Below are 24,479 nucleotides of genomic sequence, written 5' to 3' on the forward strand. Positions count from 1 at the left end.
TGGACACCAGTCATACTGGATTTAGGTCTCACTCTAATCCAATATGAATTCATCTCAACTTGATTATACCTACAAAGACTCTTTTACAAATAAGGTCACATTCACAGGTTCTAGGTAGACATGGGTTTTTATGGGGACACTGCTCAACCTAATACATCCCAGTTGTATAATTTTCTTTAGAGATGTTTAGTAACTTGGGCCCAAATACTGAGTGAGTTTAATCAGGGTCATGTTTTAAAAAATTATTATGGTATTGCTTCCTCTATACATTAACTTTAGGCATCAAATTATTAAGTTCGTATTTTTAGTTGTTTTCGCTAGGTGAAGAAAATTTATTTATTTATTTTTTTGCAAAGAATTATTTTCAAGTTAGATTATACGTTGCCTTTTTTCTGATGATTTTGAGTAAAGGATAAAAGCAAAGAACTATATATCTTCTGCAGCTCAGCTTTATATTTCAGATATGTTTCATCATCTGGATAATGGTCAAAGTCTGGAGGCCTGAGTATTACTGCCGTTACACCAGTGACTGTAATATGATCATGGTTCTGTGAAAAAGCTATCACTTTTTTTAAAATTGCAAAGACCTCATATTCAAAATAAATTCCTGCTCTAGATTTTACAAATAAAAAACCAGAAGCATACAGGAATTAACTGAATTACCAAAGACATTATATTTCAATAGAGATCTAGTTGGTGGAACTCAGCCCGGTGCTTTTTTTGCTATGGCATAAAATTGTTCTGAACCTTTTGGTCCTCATTTTAAAATGAGGAGACTATATCCCTTGACTGTCCTTAGTGGTTGTGATAAGTATAAAATGAAGAAAAATAAATGAAAAAGATTTGCAAATCCTAGATTCTCTCTATCCCCTTTGTAGCTGAGACCATTTTCAAAAATGCTGGCTGCTGACACTGGATCTTGATTGCTAAGTCCTTTATTGTAGTAGTATAAATACAGCAAAATACATACAAATATGAAACCTATGTGTTGCTTTACAATGAGTGAATATAGAAAAATATTATAGAAATTACTGTTCTGTTTTATCCACCAAAATAGCAATTTCTCATCCTCAGACATCATTTGTTTTCGTATCATAGATTCTTTTTTTTTTCTATTTTCCTAATTATATATGTATCTGGTATTGTAGAAGTAACTCTAAAGTTTTCAATTTGTTAGCCAAGAAGAGCAAACAAAAGATCAGGGACAGTGTTTGACCACATTTCCAGTTTGTAAATAAGTCTTGGTTGGATAGCTCTGTTTGTAAAGTGGAAATGTGGTCAACAGACCCTTCGTCCCTACAGTCCACAGAGAAGGCTAAATCTGCTTCTGATTTTTACACGATCAACCACATAAAATATTGATGCAGTTAAGTGATGCATTGCTGTTGTTCATCTCTTTGTACAGAAATTTAACATGTGTTTATGAAGGGACACTGATCTGGAAACAGATTGAAACAGTTATATATTAAAAGTGTGTTGGGACAACAGATTGAAAAATAAAAAGTTTATTTTCTGACCTCACACTTTCTGTTAGTATCAAGTACAGGCTTATGTTTGTATTCTAGTTTCTTCTCTATTCATTTGCTTTTCATTTTAAACTTAATGCCTCATCCATTAATTTGCAGAATTAAAAACCATAACTGAATCCTATTACTTCTGTTGTGTGCTTTCCAACAGTGCGTGTCCAAATAAGGCCACGGCAGTCCTGATAGCCAGCCTGTGCAATGCTTTGGTAGGAAGACAGGTGAAAGGTAGGTGGTCAGCAGTATCTGTGTCCTTAATAAATGCTAGCCTTTGAAGCTGGGCTCACCTGCAATAAGAGATTTGAAAACTGCTAATTAGAATCACTGCATTAAACGAGAGGAGGAAAATGTATTAGCACCCTGGTCAGTTCCTAAAAGTCCTCTATAACCGCTTTCTGCAGCATGGCTGACCTCTCCAGGCAGGGCCCATTAAGGAAACAGTTTTAATTCTTTATCCAGCAACTACTTTTATGATGAACTGAATCAATCAGAATATTTTGGTGTTGTGCTGAATGAAAAATAAATATAAAGCCCTATTCGACATTCTGAAACAGTTTACGAAGTTTGCTTGAATCCTGTGACATACCAAGTGAACCCTTCCCTATCATTGGAACAGAATGTTCTTAGAAATCATCTCCAGTTCCCATCTTGAAAAGCACTGGACGGTTTCGTAGTCAGAAAGTTAGTCTAAAGCTGGAAGGCATAGACTCATAGAAAGAATAACTAGGAAGGTATTATCATTATGGATGAAGGGTTATTACTAGAAGTGTTTTTGTCTTTAATTCTCACTTACTGCAGTAATTGTGCTCTTGGCAAAGGGTATCCTTTAGATTCTGTTGAGAACACTCTTAAGGGATCAAGTCAAGTTCTGGGGTTTTCCTTGGACTCTAATAAAAGCTGAGAAGAAGAGCCCTCTGCTTGCGTTTGAGCTGGCTTCCCCCTCTGAGAGGCAGCTGTTTCTGATTTCTGGCTCCAGACACATCTTTTTCTCAAGGGTTGCTGAGGGAACAAATCTGCTTACTCTGGTTTCTCCATTTTCTCCAGCTCTCCATATTCCCAGCCGAAACTGTAGAGCTTTACCCCTTACAGCTTAGAAACAATACCTAAAACCCTTTGGGATAAGAGAGAGAGCTGGGGCAGATACTACTTCATTCCTTCCACCTGCGTCCTCTCATGTACCAGCAAGAACAATAAACCACAACCGTCTGAATCCTAGTTTCGTGTTCTCTAGCTGTGTGTCCACAGGCCTCTCTACGTTTTAAGTTATATGACTTCTCTTTGTTTTATTTTTATCATCCTTAAAATAGGAATTATGCATTTGATAAGACTACTCAAAGAATTGTATGTGATATTTTATGTGAAAGTGTTCCTAGAATAGAGTAGGACTTAAAGAAATGATAATTTTCTTCCCCTGAAATGTTGCATTCAATTTCCAAGAAACAGTAGAGATCAACAGGAGGTGGGGAATGGACTTGAGGTTTTGTTTGGCAGTCCCTCCTGATCTGGCAAATTCAGATCCTGTGCTTTGCAGAAACATGTACTTCTGTCACTGTCTGCTTTGTCATCTCACCCAGAGTGGGAATCCCTGTCCATTTTTCTGCTCCTAAAGATCTTCACTGCCTTTGCATGGCTCCTTTCCTCCTTTGTTAGGGGTGGGATGGGGAATCTGGTAAGAACTGTTTTCAGGTACAATGCCTCTCTAACAGATGCCGCTTGTGTGTATACGTCCAGTATGCTCCTGCTTTTGTATAAATGTTTTCTATAAAAGGAGGAGCAGGAATATCATAGTTACCATGTATCTATAGAAATATCTTACAAGGTACATGCCGACATTTTTCTTCATTGTTTTCTCTTCATTTCCCTGTATCACAGTAAGTACTCAATAATTACTTGCTAAAAGAAGAAACAAATTAGCTAGGGGTTAGAGTAGGACTAGAGGTTTAGAGACCAGTGAGGGAAGGGGTAGCAGTAGAGGATAGAGGATATAGTACAAAGCAATCTCAAGAATCTGAAATTTACACTGGTAGGAAAGGTGAATGGGAATCTTTGGAACACTTAAAAATTTGTAAGGCACAAAAATAGAGTACGTGAGGAGTACTTTGATCTTGGTACTACTTCAGGAGTCTAGGCAAAAGTGAAGCGACTAAGTGAGCAAGTTTTGCACTGAAAAAGTCAGGTACAATAAATAAGGAAGATGCTGAGTGGGAAAAGTTTTACACATGAAGCAATGGACTGGCTATAGAAATGATTTAGTAATTGAAGTTAACCTGGGGGTCTCCTAGACTTGTTCAGTCTGGATATGGTGTTATTCAAATAAAGAGAATCAGTTGTATGTCTAGGTGCCTGGTGAGATGGAGAAAGTACACTGGAGGAGGTGCTCAGTTCGCTCTCTGCCATTCTTCCCTCCCTCAGGGATCGATGGACATCTCCTGTAGGAAAAGTAGCAGGCAAAAGCCTTGAGGATTCTGAGGTCTGGCAATAATAACATTCCCTGACCCACACATTTCATAGGCAGATGTACAAACAGGATTCCAGAAGAATCCTACCCTCCCACCCCACAAGAAACACAACCTTAGCACATTAATATGTGTTGGAGGCAATTAGACTTAACCACAATTTGTCTTTTATCTCTATTTATATCAGTCCTTCCAAGAAGCCTGGGGCTTCCAGGTCATCCCGTGTCACTTCTCATCTCCAAATTGCTAACGTACATCTCCAAATCCAAAACCTTTCCACCGTCCCCGTTGTAACTCTTAGCCTTTCAGCAGCTTCTCTGAATTTCCCCCAGAGAACTGTAGACCTCTCATGTGATTGCTGTTTTCTCCTCCGCACCACTACTGCCACTGGGCTGCCACTGGGAGATGGAATAGGTGTTCTTGCTACTTCCCGATATCACTGTCCACCTTTCCTTCCTAAAACCCTTGGATGTTAAAGTTCCTGTCATCAGACTCTACCATTTGTTAACCCTCCCTTCTGTACCTGTGTCACTCCCAGCCCATTCCTTGAAGATACTGGCTCTTCACTGTCACTCCCACCAGAACCATTCCCGTGATCATTAGTCATGATCTGAACACCCACATCAACAATACTTCTAATGCCCTGGCCTCTGTCCCTTGACCTTCACTCCTCCAGTCATCTTGTTCTCTACTTACCTCAGTCACTCGCTCCCAGAGTCGCTCCCTCCAGCACTGGCCTATAGAATTTTCTGTGATGGTGGAAATATTCTATATCTGCACAGCCCAGTAGGGTAGCCATCAGTCACATGTGGCTAATGACCATTAGAGAATGTCATTAGCCAATGTGACTAGTGGGACCGGGGAATTGTGTTTTAATTTTAATTAATTTAAATTTAAGTAGCCACATCTCGCTAGTAGCTATACTTAACAATGAGACCCTAGGCCTTATCATTATCAAAAGATCCATCCTCTCAATAATATTAAATTCAAGTATCATTAACAACTCCACCTATCACCTCCTACCTTTGCAACTCACTCACTCTCCTCTGGTTTAAAGCCCTCCGTGGCTCTGTGTTGCCTTCAGAGAAAAATCTCAAACTCCCTAGGACAGGGGTGTCCAAACTTTTTTCAACGTTTTTCCCCAAGGGCCATATGTAGGTAAAATACACAAACAGCCGGCCACTCACTCCAGTTGAAGTACGTTATTGCCTCACCTGGTTTATTTAAGTAAACTAAATATATTTTTGGAATTTGCTGCGGGCCAATAAAAAATGGATCGCGGGCCATAGTTGGCCCGCGGGCCGCAGTTTGGACACCCTTGCCCTAGGACATGACCCTCTGCTCCTCTTTAACTGGACTTTCTACTAACCGCTTATCTTTTCTCTAAGAATTGACTTCTTTGCTCTTCCTAAGGAGCTTTATAGTTGTCCCAACCACAGGATCTATATACTTGCTCTTTTCTCTGTCTGAAATCTTCTTCCTCAAAATACTTACTTGGATCTCTCCCTTACTTTCTCCAGATTTCTATTTAAATGTCAACTAATCAGGGAGACTTTCCCCATCCACCCTATGTAAAATCACCCTGGCCCCTTTGCTGTCCTCCCAACATACCCTGTTTGGTCACTCTGCTTTATCTTTGTCTGTAACACTCCTTGCTATGTAACATCTTATATATTTGTTTGTATATTTGTTATCGTCTACCTTCCTGCCACTAAACTGAAAACTCAGTGAGGGCAGGGGTTTTATTTAATTCATTCGCTGTTGTCTTGCTAATACTAGAGCAGCGCCTGACAGATAGTATGTACTCAATAAACATACTGAGAGATTTCAGAAATAAATATTAGACCCCATCCTTGAAGTGCAGATGTGAATTATTCTGAGAGAAAAAGCTATTGAGCAGGAAGTAGTAACACCTCAGTGTAGTTTCTGTCCAATCACAGCTAAAAAGACTTGGAGGAATGGGGACAGGTGGGAATCAGGATACCCGGTATTCAGTTCTGGAACCTTCTATAACCCACTCTGTGACTCTAAGTGAGTTTTTATTGTTTGGTTTAGATTTTATCATCTGTAACGTGATATTGTTGGACTAGGTTGGTGATTCTCGGCCTGGGGTCTCAGAATTCCTCACAGCCCACAGTGGGCTTCAGGGGATCTGTGCATCTCCTATTGGTATACGCAGTATTTTGAGGCCATGTGTACATGTGTACATTTATTTTCCAGATGAGTAAAAAGGTCTGTTACACTGAAATGAAGTAGATGTCCTAGATCTCTCTGAGTCCTAACTTTATTTGATTCTAGGTTTTGGAAGGGAATGACGGGAGACAGCGCACTTCTGCTCTGCATGGCTAGGAGGCGGTCTCAGTTCTGCCACATCCTGAGCAAGTCCTGTCTGTCACTTTGGTTTATATCACTTATAAAATGAAGGCAGTTGACTAAATGATCCAAAATAATAACTTCCAATTCTACATTCAAATTTAAAAAAACCAGACCAAAACAAAGAAACAAACAAAACCTGATAGTAAGTTTGGTAAGTCAGACTGGTCCCTGCAAGGTCCTTAGGAGTCAGAGTCCCAGACCTACTAAGAATAGCCTAAGAGCACTTTGAGAGGTAAGAAAGGGAAGACAGAGAGGTGGTTCTTGTGTAAGTTTTACAAATGACTGGGAATGGAAAAGAAAAAGCTTCACCCAAAAAGAATTGAGGTCTGATTCCTTAAAATTTAACCTCATAAATCCTGAAATAAATTACGGAAGAGATATCTTTATAGTGTTGGAGAACTTTATTTTGAAGGGTTAAGTGGGTATGTATAGTCTAACGCTCCCTTATTAGTCTTCTTTCTCATTAGAATCCAGATAGCATTTTGTTATTGACGAAATGAATTTGTCACAACATGCATTATTTTGATTTGTTCCACTCTTCTTCCAGTTCTCTCCTCTTGGTCCCTATGCCCTTGCTAGTGCCTATCATTTTTTCCTTTATAATCGTGTGTCCTGTTTGCTCTCGAAAAGAAATTTGTGACTCGGTTCTAAGGATACACATAGCACTTAGAGGAAGTTGTTTGAAACCTCTCCTTCTCCAGATACAGTGTGGTCCTGGGGCCAACAGTATGGAAGGGGGAAGGTTGATCCCAGTAATCCCCTCATTCTGTCATTCAGCACCCACTGTCTGTCTGCCAAACCTATGCTGAACTTTGAAAGTCAAATGAGACACACTCCCTGTTTTCACACTCTTAGAGTCACAACAAAACAAAACTCACTTTGCACTGGAATCTACTCTATGTCCAGCGTTTTGCTCTGTCCTCTCTGTAAGTGGGGAGGCTGGGTCCTATGACGACAAGAAGAGTGTCTTTGGCCAGTAGACAAGTTGCCTTCATTACTTCTGTTGGGGAATGGGACAAAATTTTTTTTTTTTTTCCTTTCCTGGGGTTGGTCCAAACTTGGCTGCGCCTCAAGGGCCATTAGGCTGCAGGTCACAGCAGCTGGAGCCCAGGCACCCAGAGCCAGTCACACATCCGTGCTGCCTGCTCCAGGAGGCACAATGGAGTCATTGACTATTTATTTACTGGGTACAACAAGGCCGCTGTTGACTTAATTAAGGGAGGCTCCCTGCCACCCTGGGGATCTTTAAATGACTATCGGATTCTCCACTGCCACTAACTCATCTCTCCTTAACTTCTGTAAGTCCCGAGTCTCCCCTGCAGGGAAGGGCTCAATAGGCAAGTAGGGGACCAGGAGTGGTGACCGAGGAGAGGGTAGAGTCTGGTGGTTTTGCTTGGGACCCGGGTAGGGTTTGGCAGGACTGAATCTCTGTGTGTTTCAGGCTGAGTCAGAAGCTAGCTCAGGTCGTGGAGGGTGGCCATGCTGCGCCAGGCTCTGGCGAGGGCTGCAGAGAAACAAGCAACAAAAGGACAGATGTTTGTCTCCAGCAAAGACAACTTGGTCCCTGGGGACGCAGAGTCTCTCTACTTACGACCTTTGGAATTAGAGAATGAAAATCAGGGCTGCTCAAGGACTCAGCAGAACCACAGAATCTCACCTGGCCCCTTATGCAGCCCATTTGAAAATTGCCTCCCGGCCCAGCGTGTCCTGCCTGCTCCTGCTCAGCCTCACTTAAACCTCCTCGCGAATCACTGCTCGCTAACTTCCTCTGGGGGCAACTTACAAAATCTCTGCTCTAGTTAATATTGTAGGGCCGAGTATAAAATAGCAACGGTATTGAGTAGATGTTGACTTTTCCAACCCCGAGGAGCGGAAATCGGGGATTGTTTGCAAAAGCTAATCGTTTCCATTGAGAAGCCGGGGAAGCCGGGTGTGCTCGCTGCCGGTAGCCCCTCCCTGGAAACGGAGTTGTCAGAAGACTCAGGACTTAGGCGCTCCTCCCCTCCTCGGGCCTTTTAAAATGTCCGTTAGAGAATTTGGAAGGAAGGCCGCCGGGCCGGGACTGCTCCCAGGCTTCTTTCTCCACCCTCTGAGTCTGCGACCTCCAGTTTGGCCACCCACCTGATCTCAAACCCAACTTCTTTCGGTGATTCGTTTGGGCTGGGAGTTCAGGGACCTGGGGGGAAAGGAGGCGTCTGCCATTAAGGCGACAGACGGGCACAGAGACTGCCCGCCAGTCCTCCGACCACAGGGAGAAGTCCCTTTCTTTTTTTCAGAAACGGAGGCAGGGAGAGAGGCGCAGTGACTCTAGGCTTCTAAGGGGGTCGGGCAAGCGTGAGGGGAGCGTACTGGTGGCTTGCACAAGAGTGGAGGTGCGGGTGAGGCACAGGTCAAGATTTTTCCCGCAGACCTCAAAGGGAAATGGCAGTAGTTGGACTAAGAGGGCCACTTTCGAGACTACCAGCTGCTCCCCAAATGCTGGCAGCAGAGAAGTTTCGTTGCTATGGTTTCGGCAAGGTTTAAAAGCCACCACCCAGAACAAAACGTGCTCGGGCTCCTTATACGTGTTGTCACCACCCAGAGACAGGCACATTCCTTGGCGATTTGCATCACTCCCTGACCGAGCATCTCGTTTCCAGTGCCCCCATCCAAGAGCAGGCGGGGATGTGCGCTGGGGAGAAGTCCGGGAGGGGAGGGTTCATAACGTCCTAGTCTAGGGGTGCCCAGAATTCTCGCACTTTCGCTCCCGCGGTCCAGGGACCATCGCTGCGCCCTCTTGGCTACGGCGCCCGGGAGCGTGCAGGGGCTGCGGGGAAAGGAGCGCGGCGCCTTTAAAGCAAGAGGCGAGGAACCCCCGCCAGGAGGCGTGTCTGTCTCCGCTGCTGCTGCTGCTCCACGGTCTCCTTCTCCGCCGCCGCCGTCACTCGCGCTCGGCGCCCGCGGCTGCGCTGCTCTGTCCGGGATCCTGGGACTTCCCGCCCGACATCCTCCCGCTGCTCCTCCCAGAGGACCACCCATCCCCCTCTCCTCCCACTTCACCCCCAGCGAAAGGTAAGGACTCCCCCCCGGGTGGGCTCCGCTCCGGGCTGTCTCCCGAGGAGTATGTTCCCATGAGGACGGGAGATACCGGTGGTGGGCGAGGGGCATTTTTCCATCTGGAGAGGAAGAAGGCGAACGAACAGCAGTGCTGCGGAGCCGGGTGCGCACCCGGCGCCCGCTAGACCGATTCGCTGCGAGTGGCTTTGTCCCGCTGGCCTCAGCCAATTCCCATCAAGGATGCAACTGGCTCGGTTGGCTACAGGCGCTCGCGTTTTCCACATCAAATAATTTAATAAGTGGACGTGTCAGGAAGTGGCCTCCGCTACTGGGACTCACGCGAGGCGAAGAGAAACAGATGGCAAGAAGCTGTGCATCTGCCTGCGGGTCTGACGAACTCCCCAGCTTTCCTTCCATCCGTCCATTCTTCCATTAGCCCTGCTCCCTAGTTCTGTGTGAGGAAGTACAGACATTCATGCCAACCAGTGCCAGCATTGAAAGCCTCTGAAAAAGCTCAGAGGGCGTCCCATTAGGGTGAGGGGAGTAATGTCACCTGGGTGGATCATGAACATCAAGAACTTTTAGCGACTCTCATCCCCTGGTAGTTTTACCTTCAGTGAGTTCTTTACTAAATAACACGATTCATCTGAGGCTCCTTATAATCATTTCCAATTTAGGGAACAGGGGCTATTAGGAAACTTACTACTGCTATACTTTTGGTAACAGATTACCTTCTGTCATTTCTTCATCTTCATACTGTAAGTGTTGTGTCATTAGAATTTACCTTATAGATTAATGATCATTTTCATTTTACAAGAGATGATTGATTCAATCGAATCTTAGTCTGTAGTTTGCTGGGAGATAGGTATTAATATTTCCATCTTGGTTTGTTTAAGTTCATTACTTTATAACTTTTTATAGACACCATTTCCGCCACCACCAAGGCAGCTTCCAGTGGCCTTAGGAACTTATTAAACAAACAAACAAACAAACAAACAAAATGAAACGCACAAAGGAAGATGATAGAGAAACAAGTGATGCCTAGAAGTCTTACCTGTTAGTTTTCTTCTATTTAAACCCATTGAAAATTGCACAGTCTGAAATCTATAAAAAAGAAAAAAAGGTTCCAGGATATGTAAATTATTCCAATTCAATTTCTTAATTAAGATATGCTTCTTTTTGGCATCTAAAAATTAATTATAACTCTAAATGTCATTAATCATCAATGCAGCAGAATGTTGGTTGAACAGCTGATATGTGTTCAGAATCACAAGGGATTGCATAGCATAGTATAGCGTTCATAGTTAGGAAGAGTGAAGTGCAAGTATGCAACAGTGTGGTTTTAAGTGATATCAGCTCTGACTTTATTTTCTGGCACCTCTAATACCATGGATGAACAGGCTGTTTGTTTTAGCTTAGCTGCAATACAACAGGCCACATGCATGGAAGAATAGGTCAGGTGTTACTATAAGATGAGGTTTCTCAAATGTCACATAACAGCAGGACTTTGGTGACAAGTCAAGTGGAATTCTTACAAAGAATTCCATGTGAAAACATTAAATATAGTTATGGCATGACACAGTTTTTAAACACCTTTGAAACACCTTTGAAATTCGGGTTGTCCTGGGGTATGTATTTGCCAGTTTCTTGCTAAAGGTATAGGCATTGTCTTTTTAAACAATGTGCTGTAAGGATTATTACACATTTGTACATGCCCCAGCAGGTGGCAGCTAACTAGAATAAGATTCATTTTCACTGGGAGAAAAGAAAAATAAAATTGCTTCTCAAGTAATAGCGCCCAAGAATAAGAGGTCATTAGTGTCAGTAAATATAAAAATATAGTGAAAGATGAAGCTAATGGCTTTTGGTTGTTGTTGTTGGAACAAGGTTCGCATAAACATGATATGCATTTTGTTCTTCACTAATTTATCATAGGCTTGATATCTCTTCATGTCAACATTCTGCTTTTTTTTTGAGGCTTACTTTTAGACACAGCTCCTCTCTCTGTGTGCATATATGTGTGCATTTGCAGTTTGTCATCTCTGCTTTGACCTTGGAACCTACAGAGCTTTTGGCTCTATGTGGTTAAAATGAGGGGAAAAAAAGCAAATGAAACCATGGAACAAGGGGTGTAAATCTCTATTACTAATTATGTATGATCGCCTGACACCAAGTAATGGTATTTTTTTTAAATCTTTGAGAAGGGAGCAAATTACAAAATTGACACAGTTTTTAAAAGAGAGTGAAATCTAGTCAATGAATACTAGATAATGATTTTATTAATCCTTCATATTCCCCAGAATTATGATGTATGGTATCAGCATTGGGGAGCAACTTGTAATAACTTCAAAATTGCCTTACTATAGGCATCTTCTAGACTACCAAATCATTCTGTTGTAGTATTGGGGGCGTAATTTTAGGGGTTTTGTTGTTGCTTTTGCCTGGGAGTGAGTGACGTTTAATGAGAAAGAATGAGAATGAATCTGATTAGCATTGTAACAGATGGAAATCTGGAGGTGGAGCATTCTGAAGAAATAACTAATTGTACATTTTAGAAATGTCTTTAGCCATGAACATTGACAGTATGTTATTCAATATTCTGAATTCTTGGTGGTCTTACAGTCAATTTTTTTTTGTACTGAGAAACAAGTAGTTTTGTGCTCAGGATGGAACTCAGTTAATGTAAATAGCTTTTGTAATAGTGTGCTCTGAAAAGGGATGACTATTAGCACATCCTGGGTATGCCAAGCAACCCCAGTAAGTCACACTGAAATATACACACAACACGTTGACAAAATAGTCCCCTTGGCAATGTCAACAATGTAATAATTCAAAATTACAGACTCTGTATAGTAGAAATATGCACACTGTCACTTCAAATGGTACATGACCCATTCAATATACTACTTTCAGTGTACTACAGAATAAATCGATGGCTGGAGCGCTGTCCACGGTCCTGAAGAAAGGTCATCTTCTGCCTTGCAGAAGTTCAATTGGACAGGTAGAGTTGCTGTCTGTGCTGTTGAAGCCTTTAGGATGAATTGATGGGTGTAAATGAGCCTAATATAGCATATGTGCAAATTGATTCTTTGGGGACCAATTAATAGTTAAAAAAATTATGATAGACTTTTTACTGTTCAATTTACTGTGTAAGAACTTCATGAATCTGGAAGCTTGATCTTTCACTTTTCCAACAAGACATCCAATAAATAGTACCACAAAAACTAAATAGTTTAGAATGCTAGTTTTAAGTAGACAAGTTACAACTGTAATGTCAAATGCCATTATGTTAACAGAGTACATGAACAAGGAGTTATGGTACATTTTGTTTTTTCAAGTTCCACTAAATGCGAACTACACTGTAGAATTGCAGTATTTTGATTAGTCACAACAGAACATGTTATTTTCAGGTAGTAGGTATCAATTATATTGACAGATGGAAAAAAAATAATATTGTTGCCCTGGCAGTCATGATTATCTCTGCTAATATCAAAAAGTAAAAAGAATAGAATGGAATAAATGAGACAGCAAATACAAGACAGAACATGTTGGGCTGTACATGTCTTACAAGAGATATTTTAAACATGGACTGAAGGAGTCGCTAGATACCCTTGGTTTTAGCACAAGGTGTTCCTTTTAAAGTGCTCAAATAGTCAAATTATTTGATTGAATTGCCTGCTACACTGCAGAACTAGCCATTCATGATACTTATTTTTGACACTGCAGTAATGCCTCCATCTTAAAAAAAAAAAAAAAAAATCAATGTCCACTTAATTCCTTTGCAAAATGTAGGTTTATTTTCAAACAAGCATTTTATAGTATCTTAAGAAAAAATAGAATGAAGAAATCATGAGGGAATGAAAACATTGCACTGTTTTCTTGCTATCTGGAGGACATAGTACTCATATACCTCTTTATCTAAAAATTACATATTCTTCAAATAAGATATTATTTCATATTTTTTCATAAGGTTAAACCTGTGCCCTGTTAGTTGGTTAAGAAAAAGAGATTATTTTAAGATATAGGCCCAGCAGTTTACCTTTTGTGCTTCTTGATCACTTAAAACTATTAATATGTAGCAATATATTTATCACTATCCATCTTGGTTTCACTTACTAATATAAAATATTAGGATTGAATATTCTTATCTACATACCTGGAGGAGAGCATATTACCTATTTCAACAATAACATGTATTTTATTGTTTTAATAGAAATATATTCCTGTACTTTTTTTCTTGAATAAATTGCTAGTTGTGAAATCCAAGAGAGTCACTGCCTGAGGACTCTAAATATTTTGACCAGAGCACTAGAAAATAATAAGGCATTTTTAGATGAAGTTGTGACAGTGTTGCTCAAGCTTTGATCCCACATTTCACTTCTTAAAGAAAAACGTATTCAAAACACCAGAGATAAGACATTTGGACATAAATGACTGAAGCTTTTGGAGCTTGCTACACCAATTCAAATATCATTGTCTTTTTATATATGCACAATTATTTTAGATGAGCTAAAAATGGGTGGGAAAATGTGATTCCTTGATTTTAATTCAACATTTTTTCCCCTAAAAGGACACTTGAAGAAATCTATTTTTATTCCTGGGTAGTAATCAAAGACTGTCCCACTCAAGTTTTAAATGACTATCTTCACTTCTCCAGTACACTCCAATCTATATTCATTCCTGGACAAAATTTTAAAAAGTACAACTAAGACCCTCTTTGAACCTAAACAGAAGTTATATTTGCAGTAAATGCCTTAGTCTTGGAGCACTTCCTTTTTTATAACTCTTAGGCAAAGTCACTTTGACTTAGCTTGTCATTTATTAAAATTCATCAGTTGATTGTAAGAAGTCCGCTTGCATACACCAATCACTCTCTTGGTAAAGAATCTTATTGAAAATAAAAGCACTTTTCCCACATAAATAAATGCGACTTCTTTCTTGCAACTCAAGGCGGGCAATCAGATCGGTTGCATAATAGATATAGGGACGCTCACTGGCAGAGAGCCTTAAGAGGCAAGCAGCTATCTCAATTTTTCTCACTTAATCTTGGCTTCACGTCAGAAGCTGTGCAGCAGTGCAGTGGAATAGGGCCTGGCAAAATCTTTACGAGCAAAGCGCCTTTTGTGCTGGGACTGTGGCTCCCTACTGACACCTCGGCGGTTTCCAAGGCTGGCTGTCCTATTGATTTTCCCCTTCTTTTGCTTCCCCAGGCTCGCGCGGCCAGACACTCTGGGTGTGCGTGCTGGATTTCTCCCGGATGCTCCCCGAGTAACATGGATGTCCCACCATCCCTTGCAGTGGAAGGTTGCTCCTTGGCGCAGTGAGTGAAGAACATGCAGCGATTGCTAATGGGTTTGGGAAGCGGAGACTCCTTCCTCTCTCTGTGACCATGCCGTGATCGTGCCTGCGGACACCACTCCACGCATCCTCATTCCTACCCGAACCGGGAGCCTAACGCTAGATCCGGGAAGTGGGTGCCGCGCGTGTGGACGCAGAAACACCATGAAGATTATTTCTCTGATTCTAAGTAATCCAGTCTTCAGGCACACTATTAAACTCCTGCTCTGCTTAATGTGGATTGGATATTCTCAAGGAACCACACATGTATTAAGATTTGGTAAGATTCCCCATCTCTCTCTATCCCCTGGTATCTGGCGCCCAGGCTGCCGGATGTAAACAGGCGGGTTCGCGCTACCAGGCGGGTGGGCTCCATGCATTCCGACCTGTTCACTGCTCTGTCGCCTGCCTCCCGGGGGGTTTAAAGAACCACCGTGTATCTTTTATTTCATTTTTTTTCTTTTCTTTAAAACAATTTAACCGCCGGAGAGTGAAGTGAGTGCCAGTGGTCCCTGCAATACCTCCCCTTACGTAGTAGCCTGCCTTGGAGCTGCTAGTGACGCTGGGGGCAGGCAGCCTTGGCGTCCCTCGGTCTGCCCCAGAGCCTTCCGGCCTTGGCCCACTGAGAGGTCCGGATGGAGGTGTGGGCTAAAGCTACACGCCTCTCAGCTTGCAGGGCTGATGAGTTAATACTTGGTAACTCTTTGGCGAGTTGGCGTCCAGTGCGCTGCTGCCTGGGACCCGGACAGGTCCGCAAGTGAAAGGCGCTCAGCCTTTTGATTTCTTTTGTTGTCAGACGCACTTTTCGGTTAATTTCGCTGCTTTTCCAGTCCCTGGCTCCTTTACGGGGATCCGGAGCTCTTAATAGTGTTGTAAGATTGAAGGCTCTACTTAGCAAGGGGAGACTGCTGCTTAGCTCAAGTGAGGTAGCCGCCGTCCTAAGAAAGGGTTTTTGCTTGTTTTTAACTTGTGAGTTGTCCTCTCACAGCTTTCTCACTGCGCGTCCTGGACTAATAAATGATTAACAATCCTGTTTGGGGAGGAGGGTAGCTGTGTATGGGACTCTAAGTCTGCATCTTTATTTCACTCTGGAATGATAAAAGCCCAGGGGGGCAGTTATACATTAGGGGAATCTATTGCTTTCCTAAGGAATCAGGGTTTCCTTAGAGCTCGAAGGACAATCTAAGTGTGGGACTCCAGTGGAAACACTGGTCTAAAGGTTTGTTTGGAGGAAATTAAGCGTGAGCAATGCTCAGCGGCTATAGATGGCCAGTGGAGTTTTAGTAGGAGCAGAACTAGTCAAGGAAAGTTCCCTGAAGTAGATAAGAGTGAGAGAGAAGCATGCCAGGCGGGTAAATGCTTCCACTGGGTGCCTCCTTTGACAGTTCAAGTGGATTTAGACCAAAGAGTGCAGGAAACCGTATAATCCTGAATATGTGTCTTGGAGATAAAAGCAGATACATTAAATCACTCAGTCAAATTTAAATCGAAGAGTGATTGCCTGCATCTCCTATTATGTCAACAGCATCTTTTTCCTTGTCCCCATGTGCTTTTTGTATAATGATAAAATTTATTATCTCAGGCTTTGTGGAACCAGGGTAGGAATGCTTCTCACATATTACAAGAAGGGAACTCTACCTTCCCCTTCTCCCACGCTCCTAATGACACTAAAGACAATGGGTTATAACTGAGTTCCTACTGCAGTAGTTTTCCTGCTTTCTTCATGCCTTTAGATGGTCCTTAAGCATGTTGCTCTTAGCAACAAGCATCCACAGGAATGCTTATTTCTTTAGATCAGATTAAACAGGTCCCTATATCACTGACAATATGTGTGTTCAGCTGTTCTGCTTCAACCACGGTAAGTGCTACAGTATGCTAGTTTTGCCTAATATTTTGAGTAGTACAACCTACCTACCTATCTGAAATACTGAGGTGTCTTGTGAAGTGTTTATGAATGAGTGTGTCTTAGTGTGTTTGCAGACTCGGTGGGAAAAAAGGAAGCCTGGGAGCCAGAAAACTGCAACCAATACTCTAAAGATTTAATTATTGCTGCTCTGGTCTTGCAGTACAATATTTGCTGAATCATTAGATTGTTACATTCGCTGATCATTTCATATCTTCATATTAAAAATCTTGGCAACTGTGGCAGAGTGTGTAGCAGCTTTCCAAAAGAGCTGACACACACACAAAAAAACATTTTCCTAGACCAAAGCTTACTAAGAATCTCCTTAAGAAATAGGGGAGTAGGTAAAGACCATTCTCACCAGTCAGTGCCTTGATACCCTAATCCAACAGTCCTATTTCTAAATAGCCTGTTATTTTATTCATTAACTTCAAACATTTTCCACAGGGAAATCCATTTTCCCTGATTTCTGTCCTGAGATGTGGGGAAGGACTCTGCACATTGTAATGTTGGGACATTTTTCTGTTGGGGCTATTTTGATGCAATGATGGGAGTTTCATTTTCTTCTGGTGAAAACCTGTTTTGGGTGGAGGGTATGGTTGGCTGAATACTTATAAGCCACTTTTGAGGAAGGTTATTTTCTACTGTCGCTGAAATGGCAAACCAGAGCCTCATCCCTGGCTCCTTTCCTTGGACGTGAAGGGGTTGGAATTGCTCGTGTTGCCCCTGCTCCTGGGGGGCCGCCAGGTGCGGGTGAGACCCATCGCCTCTGCTGAGGAAGTGGCATCCAGCCCCCTTTTCTACCTCCCCCACCTACCAAGGCGTGGCCAGCAGCGGCCAAAGGCCCGGTGCCTCCACAGCGGTGCTATGGCAACCGTGGAGCCCTGCTGGTGCTTGCCCCAGCCCCTCTTCCTGTAGATGGTAGAAACCACCCTCACCGGCTCTATCGTTCACCGGTTGTCGTCCCCCTCCCCCCCCAAAAAAAAACAACAACAACAACTACTGCACACACACTCCCGAAGTCCAGTCGCCGTTTTTTTTGGATCAGAAAGCAGCCCTGCTCTGGGTATGACCCTTATCTATCTAATTCCCTACCACCTCCTCCAGTCTACCGGGTTCACAACTCTCTCTCTCTCTCTCTCTCTCTCTCTCTCTCTCTCGCTCTCTCTCTCGCTCTCTCTCTCGCTCTCTCTCGCTCTCTCTCGCTCTCTCTCGCTCTCTCTCGCTCTCTCTCGCTCTCTCTCGCTCTCGCTCTCATTCACTCACATACACAAACAGACCAGTGCGCTCAGGGGAAGCAAGTCTGACACTTTGCCATAATTCCTCTGCGGTGCCCAGGAAAACTTCCTGCAGTCATGCCCAGGAACGCCTATGCCTGCTCACGACCCCTGTCCCTGTCCCACCTGGTCTGGCTGGCGCTGGGCTGCACACCTGGGCTTGCTCCTCAGTTACCGCTTAGCAAACATCTCCCAGAGACGGTCTCCGGAGCACCAACCCCAGGGTGCTTTCCTAAGGCTTTATGGCAGCCTGGAGGCAGAGGAGGGAACGACCTGAGAGTCAGCTGTTCTCCTAGCAAGGGGGCAGGCGGGGGCCTCACCTTGGGTCGCGGCTGTTTCTCTGCCTTCATCCAGCGTGTTTTCTCTAGGGCGACCATCCAGCAAGCATGCAGTCAGGGGATAAGGTAGATCTTGGACGGTTAGTTCCCTAGCTGCAGGTCAGGTGAGACGTTGTCAGCCTGCTTTTGCAAGGGGAACCTGGGACGCCCCCAGCCGTGCCTCTAGCAGCGCTCTGGCTTTGGGGCAGTGGCGGCACATGTAAATAAGGCACCATTGTTTCTCCGCAGCTGTGCAGCCGCTGCAGCCGCTAGAGAAGGCAAAGGTGGGATCCTTCTGTCCATGGGGTTGTGGCCCCCGATTCCACAGTCTCCCAGCTGAACCATGGCTATGCAGTACTTGAACATTTCTGCTGTTAGTTTAGCCAACTTTTTCTTCCCAGTCTGCTCGACCTGTGCTCCAGGGAAAGCATGGGCAGGAGTAGAAGCCCTGGATGGCTCTGGATGCGGCTGTGGGTGGGGCAGCAGTCCCTTTGGGAGGTTGAAGGCTTCCGCATCTTCTGTAAGGAATCACTCCTCAAGCCACCACTTGTTTCTGATTTTCGAGGTAGGGCTTTTCAAGTTCCATTCCGGAATTGGCACTTAGAATGCCAGGAGCAAAGATAGCAACACAAACTTTCTTCCCTCTCCTGGATAGCTTGTCCTAGATAGTCCCTTAGAGTTGAGTTGCTGAGCATGTGGTAGGCCGCTTCTTCCCTTCAGATGTTCCCGCCTAGCTTTCTTCTTAAGCATGCTAGTAAAAGCCTTTATTAAAAGGTTTCCCAGGCAAGATCCCTTCCCCCCCCCCCCCATCTCCTTGGCACAGAGCACTGGCCACAGGTCCATGGCACAGAACATAGCCAACTTGCTGTGCATATGCTGAAGGTGAAGGCAGCCAGCTCAGGGACAGCCCAGGTGAGAAAATCCACGGCCTCAGAATGAGCAGAAAGGGTTCCTATGGAAATCCCCCATTTGCTGGACATCCCATGTACTTCCAGATATAATTAATAGCAGATGTACTACAACCTCCAGGAATGTGAGTGAATTGACTGAGCTTAGAAGTTGCCATTCTCAACAAGTTCTTTGAAAGAGATCTTTCATCCTTTGGGAGGTGAGGTGGGCAGGAGGGAGGAGTGGCTTTACATCTGGAATCTGGAAAAGTGGCTCTTGGTAGGTGGGGATGGGGAGTAACAGCGGCTACTGTCTGAAACAGATAAAGCCAGAACACCTGCTCAGCTGAGCTCTGGAAAGTAGGGAAGTCTTTCCAAGAATCGCCAACACAACGGCTACAATAAAAAATACAAAAGTAAAAAAAAAAAAAATATTTTTCACATAAGTTCTCACTTATTCTTAAAGCTTCAATGAGTAACTCTGATGTGATCCATCAACAGAGGCACACTCATTTCAGAAAACGACTTTGAAAAATGATCTTTCCTTCTGTAGAAATAGCACCCCTTCTCCACCCAGACACATGGAACTCAGTACATTTTCTGGCTCTGTGAGGTTGTCTTTCAGCAGCGAACATGGGTTTGTTTATATGTCAGCAGACATTTCTTCCGACAGATGCCTTTTGCTTTTTAGTTTAATTCAAGTGATCACTGCCGTGTGTTCATTCCCTGAATTCTCAAATGACACTGTTTCAACATTTACTCAGCACAGGAAAGTTAATGTAAATTGCTCCCACACAAAGGCTGAACATACCATGGACCAAACGTGGGATGTGCCATTGATTATCAGAGCCTCTTCAAGTCTACTCACCGTTAAAGTGTTGTATATGATAATGATGACATAATCTTTAATTTTTTTTTGATTATCAAAACTTCTGATAAGGGAAATGTTTAGCTCTTTTGTGGTAGAAATTCAAGTGAGAGGAATGCATTTTCTCCTGTTTTTCAGGTTTTACTGAGTTATTGTAGCTCTAATTACATTTGTTCTCTGGGAATTGTTGACGTCCATTTTTACACACCAAGGAGGAAGCAGTTCACTGTCTTTCAGCTGTACTATACTGAAATCGTTAAGCTACTACATTCACAATACCTGGGCTTTGTGGGAGATCCTAGGTTTTCCTCTGTAGGATGGTCTAATGTCTTGAAATGGAATAGGTGATTGTTTTGCATTTGGGTGGTGAAGCTTTATCTTCCTGGGCTTTCAATTTGTAGTCCAGAGATCAAGGTACTAGAAGTGCTTCAAATAAATCTTAAACCCTAAATCTTAGCGTGAAAGGTAAGGTCAAAAGCTCCTCAAAGGGAAGGAGGCAGGTGCACATCACCAGTGTTGACTGGTACAGATTAAACACCGAAGGAGACAATTGTAATCTGATAACGTCATAGGGCTTCCTGTTTTTCTTTGCTGCTTCTGCTGACAATTTTGTAAGGTAATTAAATTGGCTGATTGAAGTCACGGTGGTCATGGGGCGATAAAGACCATTTGGATTTAATGGAATTTAAAACAACAGAGCACCGAACACAACTCTTACTGAACAAGAATTTTAATGGCCCATTCTGGGTGCTGACTAAATAGAATGCCCTTAACAAGTTTAATGGAAAGGGCAAGGCAGATTAGTACTATATAGTCTTTATGGTTGAAGATTGGAGAATTAAAATTATCCCTTTAAAAGACTCATTAATGCATCCTCAAGGTTTAATGTAGGTTAAATAAGCTTTTTTCAGACCTTCATCATATGCCGTGAACCTAGGTATAGGACCAAGTTTCAATAAGAAAATAACTTTAGGAGCTGACTTATATGTCTTCTTAATTTCAAAAACAAATTTTTGAGAGTATACAGGGTGTTGAGAATAAGTATTGATGATGGATCCTTTCTTTTCTGTAACTGAAAAGAACACATTTGAGTTTTAATTGTTGCATTATTGGTAACTTTTTCTTATAAACAAAGCTTGTCTGTAGTAGAGTAACTGCAGAGACAAACAAATGTTCTCCTTCTTCAGTTCCAAAAGTCATTAGTATTTGATCTGTTTTATGTTGCCTTTTTGATCCTGTCCTTTTTTCTTACTGAAACTTTTAAATTCAAGTTACTGTATTTCAGTGCATTCACATTTCTTCTGCTCCCAGAAAAAGGGCAGAGCCTTGCTTTACATTAGGGACACTAGAGGATAGTCAGTGCCAAGGAGAAAATCACGTCTCAGTCTCTTCAGAGATTGTTCTTCCAGCTGTTTTTTGCTTTGTGAAATTGTCTATTCAAAGTTGTCAGCTCCTTTGACTATTCCAGAAAAAACTGAAACCCAAGTTTTCACGTACAAATGTCCCAAATTTTAATGGCATAGTTTTCAAAATTGTTTAAAAAATTCTGAGTTGACCAAACCAAAAGCACGTAGCTAGTTGGGCCCAAAGGTCACCAGCTTTCACCCTCCAGTCCCACTCCACATTCCACAGGTTCTCAAAGGAGTACGTGCTTTCCTCACTCCTCATTGATACCCAAGCAAGTAAAGTTTATTTGTCCCTTGCCTCACACCTTTAAGGCCGAACATTTTATATTGTTGTTTTTTCAAAATGACATTATTAGCTAATCTGATAATATGAATGTGGGTGGGAGATTAGGGAAGACCATCAAAATCTTCCTGCAGGATTTTACAATTTTCATTTTATTTTTATATTTAGGCTTTGAGATACTCTAATTACCGCAGCATTCAAATATAGCACTTGCCTAGAGATTGAGTTAAATCCCTTATTTTCTTAATTAAAAACTAAACATTCTTTTCTGGATTTAGTAGCAAACCAGAACACTAGACAGCAGGGTTATGTGTGAATATCTGAAAGGGTTCGCGGATGTTGTGACTTTCAGATATTTTCCCCACTGACATATGTAATTTCTATCTGTCTTGCTTTTTGTTCTCTTCCATGGCCTTGTTTTAAGACAAATATATTCTGGAAGGGAGACCACATAGTCCCGAGGTTGTAAAGTTAGGATGAGTTTATTGGATCAGTCGGTTCTGTCTATGACAGAGATGCTGATACACAAACGAGTACCCGGTGCCTAAAGGAGTACTGAGTGTTAGGAGTACTGAGTGTTAGCACTGATGCAGAGGGGAGGCTGAGAAAAAGAGAAACGTCAAATGCCATTTGATAACAGTCTTTTCCAGGTTTACTCCCAGACACCTCCATGCTTTGTAAATTGATCGTTTTGCTTGCATTAGTCCACATCTTTGAACCTATGTGATGATTTAAAATAAGACGTCAATGATATTCTTACATTGACATATCTCTTTCCAATCAAAAAGACCTTTAAAATACTTTCACAGCCTTTTAAATCAAACAAGCTTCTTTTTCATCATTGAAATAAAACAACTATGTGGAAGGTGTTGCCTCTAATTCCTATTTCTGTCTCCAGTGCACTCTCACTCTGATTCCTTCACCGTTCACAATGGGAATATTGCTCAAAATGATCCAACAAGCAAAGGGAATATTAAAGAAATGTTCTGCTTCAATCTTAGGCATTTAGTCTATTTTGTGTTGTCTTTTTAATCCTGTCCTTTTTATCAACTGAAGCTTCTATATTCTGTACATTGTTTTGAATGCATTCAGGCCCCTCCTTGCCCAGAAGAAATAAAAGGAAAACTGTCAAGATGAAGGAAAACTATAAAATCCGATAATATTGAGCCAAATGGGGTTTAGAGATCATTGAGTGTAATATTTTGAGTTTAGACATGAATTGCCAGGAGCATTTAAATAGCTTGTTCTGATCACTGCTAGTTAGTGTCAGATTTTGGACCAAAACATGAATATCCTGTCTGCCAGTCTAGTGATGTTTTTCAGTGAATTATGCTATTTTTCCAGTGTAGCCTCTGACTCTCTGTGCTTTGCATCAATTTTAGGAAAAGCCACTTGTTCTGGTAGCTCCTCTAGATGTTTGCCTACTTTGCTTCCTCCACCTTTTGTTTCAGAGAACACGATCTCTAGATGATCCCTTTTCTCTCTTTTTCTTACCTCCAGCCCCCTCTCCCATGCCTGCCGAGGTCTTCTTTGCCCTTGTGTACATACCCATTCAGTCAACAAATAGTAATTGAGTACATACTATGTGGCAGACAAATAGAATTCCAAGACCCAGCTTCTGACCTCAAGCAAATGGTAATCCACTCAATATGTATGCCAAATGAGTGGTACGTAAAATATATACAACAGTTGTTTAAAGGATATTGTTGTCGGCTTGAATTTTTATAGAAGAGATAGGACTCTGTCTAGGACCTGTAAAAAAATTAAGTGACAGGGAAGGGGAGGGGGAAATGTATCATTGGAGGAAGAAAAGGAATTTGGGCAGAAATTAAGAAGGTGAGCTTTGGGACATAGAATGGGCCAGCTCTGTCAGAGAGGATAGATGAGGTCTTGCTCTTTCAATGCTTTATTATTTAGATTATAGGGTTTGAACTCCTGTCTGTAGCCCCTGAGAAGCCGTCAAAAGTAAAAGGATGGGCTTGACTTGGTCTTCAGTAAGCAGTTGAGTGGTTTGTCAGTCTGTTGCTTGCATTTTGTGAAGAATAAGATGGATCTCCTTTCTCTGTGTTACTGAAATGAAAGCAAAGGACCTGTGTTTGTTCTTGATCATTGAAGCCTTTAAAAAATTCTTGGTTTGGGATCGCAGCTACTTCTTAAGTGAAATTATGAAAGGAACTAAATAAATGTATTTTTAACATATGACCAGATAAAATGATTAAGCAGGGAAAAGTTTCCAGTTAACTTAAAGGAAAATGCATTGGAAAACAATTTAAAACTACAGTTAGCTTCTTTGAAGGATACAATAAATTACCTCCAAGACAATTCTCAATGTCTAATTCCAAAAGATCTCTATTACCTGAAACATTACACGTAAAATAATATATAATAAATTATTTAAAATAAAAATTAAATTAATTAAAAACTATTTTAATACAATGGATTCATTGTAAGTAATATTTTGGGTCTACATGAAATCAGGACTCCAGACCCTGAATTTAGTTATTTGAGTCATTAATTTTACTCCTAACTTTGTCATCTAGTGGCTATAAATTAGGAAAAATACTTAAATCAGCCTGAGCCTTGACTTGTGTTTCTGTGCAATGGGTATTACTTGCTATCTGTCTAACTCCAAGGATAATGTTGGAATTACTGTGTTTTCCCAAAAATAAGACCTAGCCAGACAATCAACTCTAATGCATCTTTTGGAGCAAAATTTACTATAAGACCTGGTCTTATTTTGCTATAATATATGACCAGGTCTTATATAATGTAATGTAATATAATATAATACCGGGTCTTGTATTAATTTT

The 24,479-nt window shown here is 42.0% G+C and overlaps 1 protein-coding gene across 6 annotated transcripts in view; it reads left to right on the forward strand.

The window, feature by feature from the left end:
* Positions 1 to 8,410: 8,410 nt before the first annotated feature.
* Positions 8,411 to 24,479, forward strand: part of GRIK2 (glutamate ionotropic receptor kainate type subunit 2) — a 590,198-nt gene continuing 574,129 nt past the window's right edge. For 2 of the 6 annotated variants that reach the window (XM_074333339.1, XM_074333340.1), the window contains exons 1-2: positions 8,420 to 9,406; positions 14,602 to 15,008. In XM_074333339.1, coding sequence (XP_074189440.1) covers positions 14,894 to 15,008 — 115 coding nt within the window. In that variant the 5' untranslated portion in view covers positions 8,420 to 9,406; positions 14,602 to 14,893. Of the gene's footprint in view, positions 9,407 to 14,601; positions 15,009 to 24,479 lie in introns of all 6 variants that reach the window. The other 4 variants (XM_074333341.1, XM_074333342.1, XM_074333338.1 and 1 more) reach the window with 4 other exon arrangements.

Source organism: Rhinolophus sinicus, linkage group LG05 (assembly GCF_036562045.2).
Source record: "Rhinolophus sinicus isolate RSC01 linkage group LG05, ASM3656204v1, whole genome shotgun sequence".
Classification (NCBI taxonomy): domain Eukaryota; kingdom Metazoa; phylum Chordata; class Mammalia; order Chiroptera; family Rhinolophidae; genus Rhinolophus; species Rhinolophus sinicus.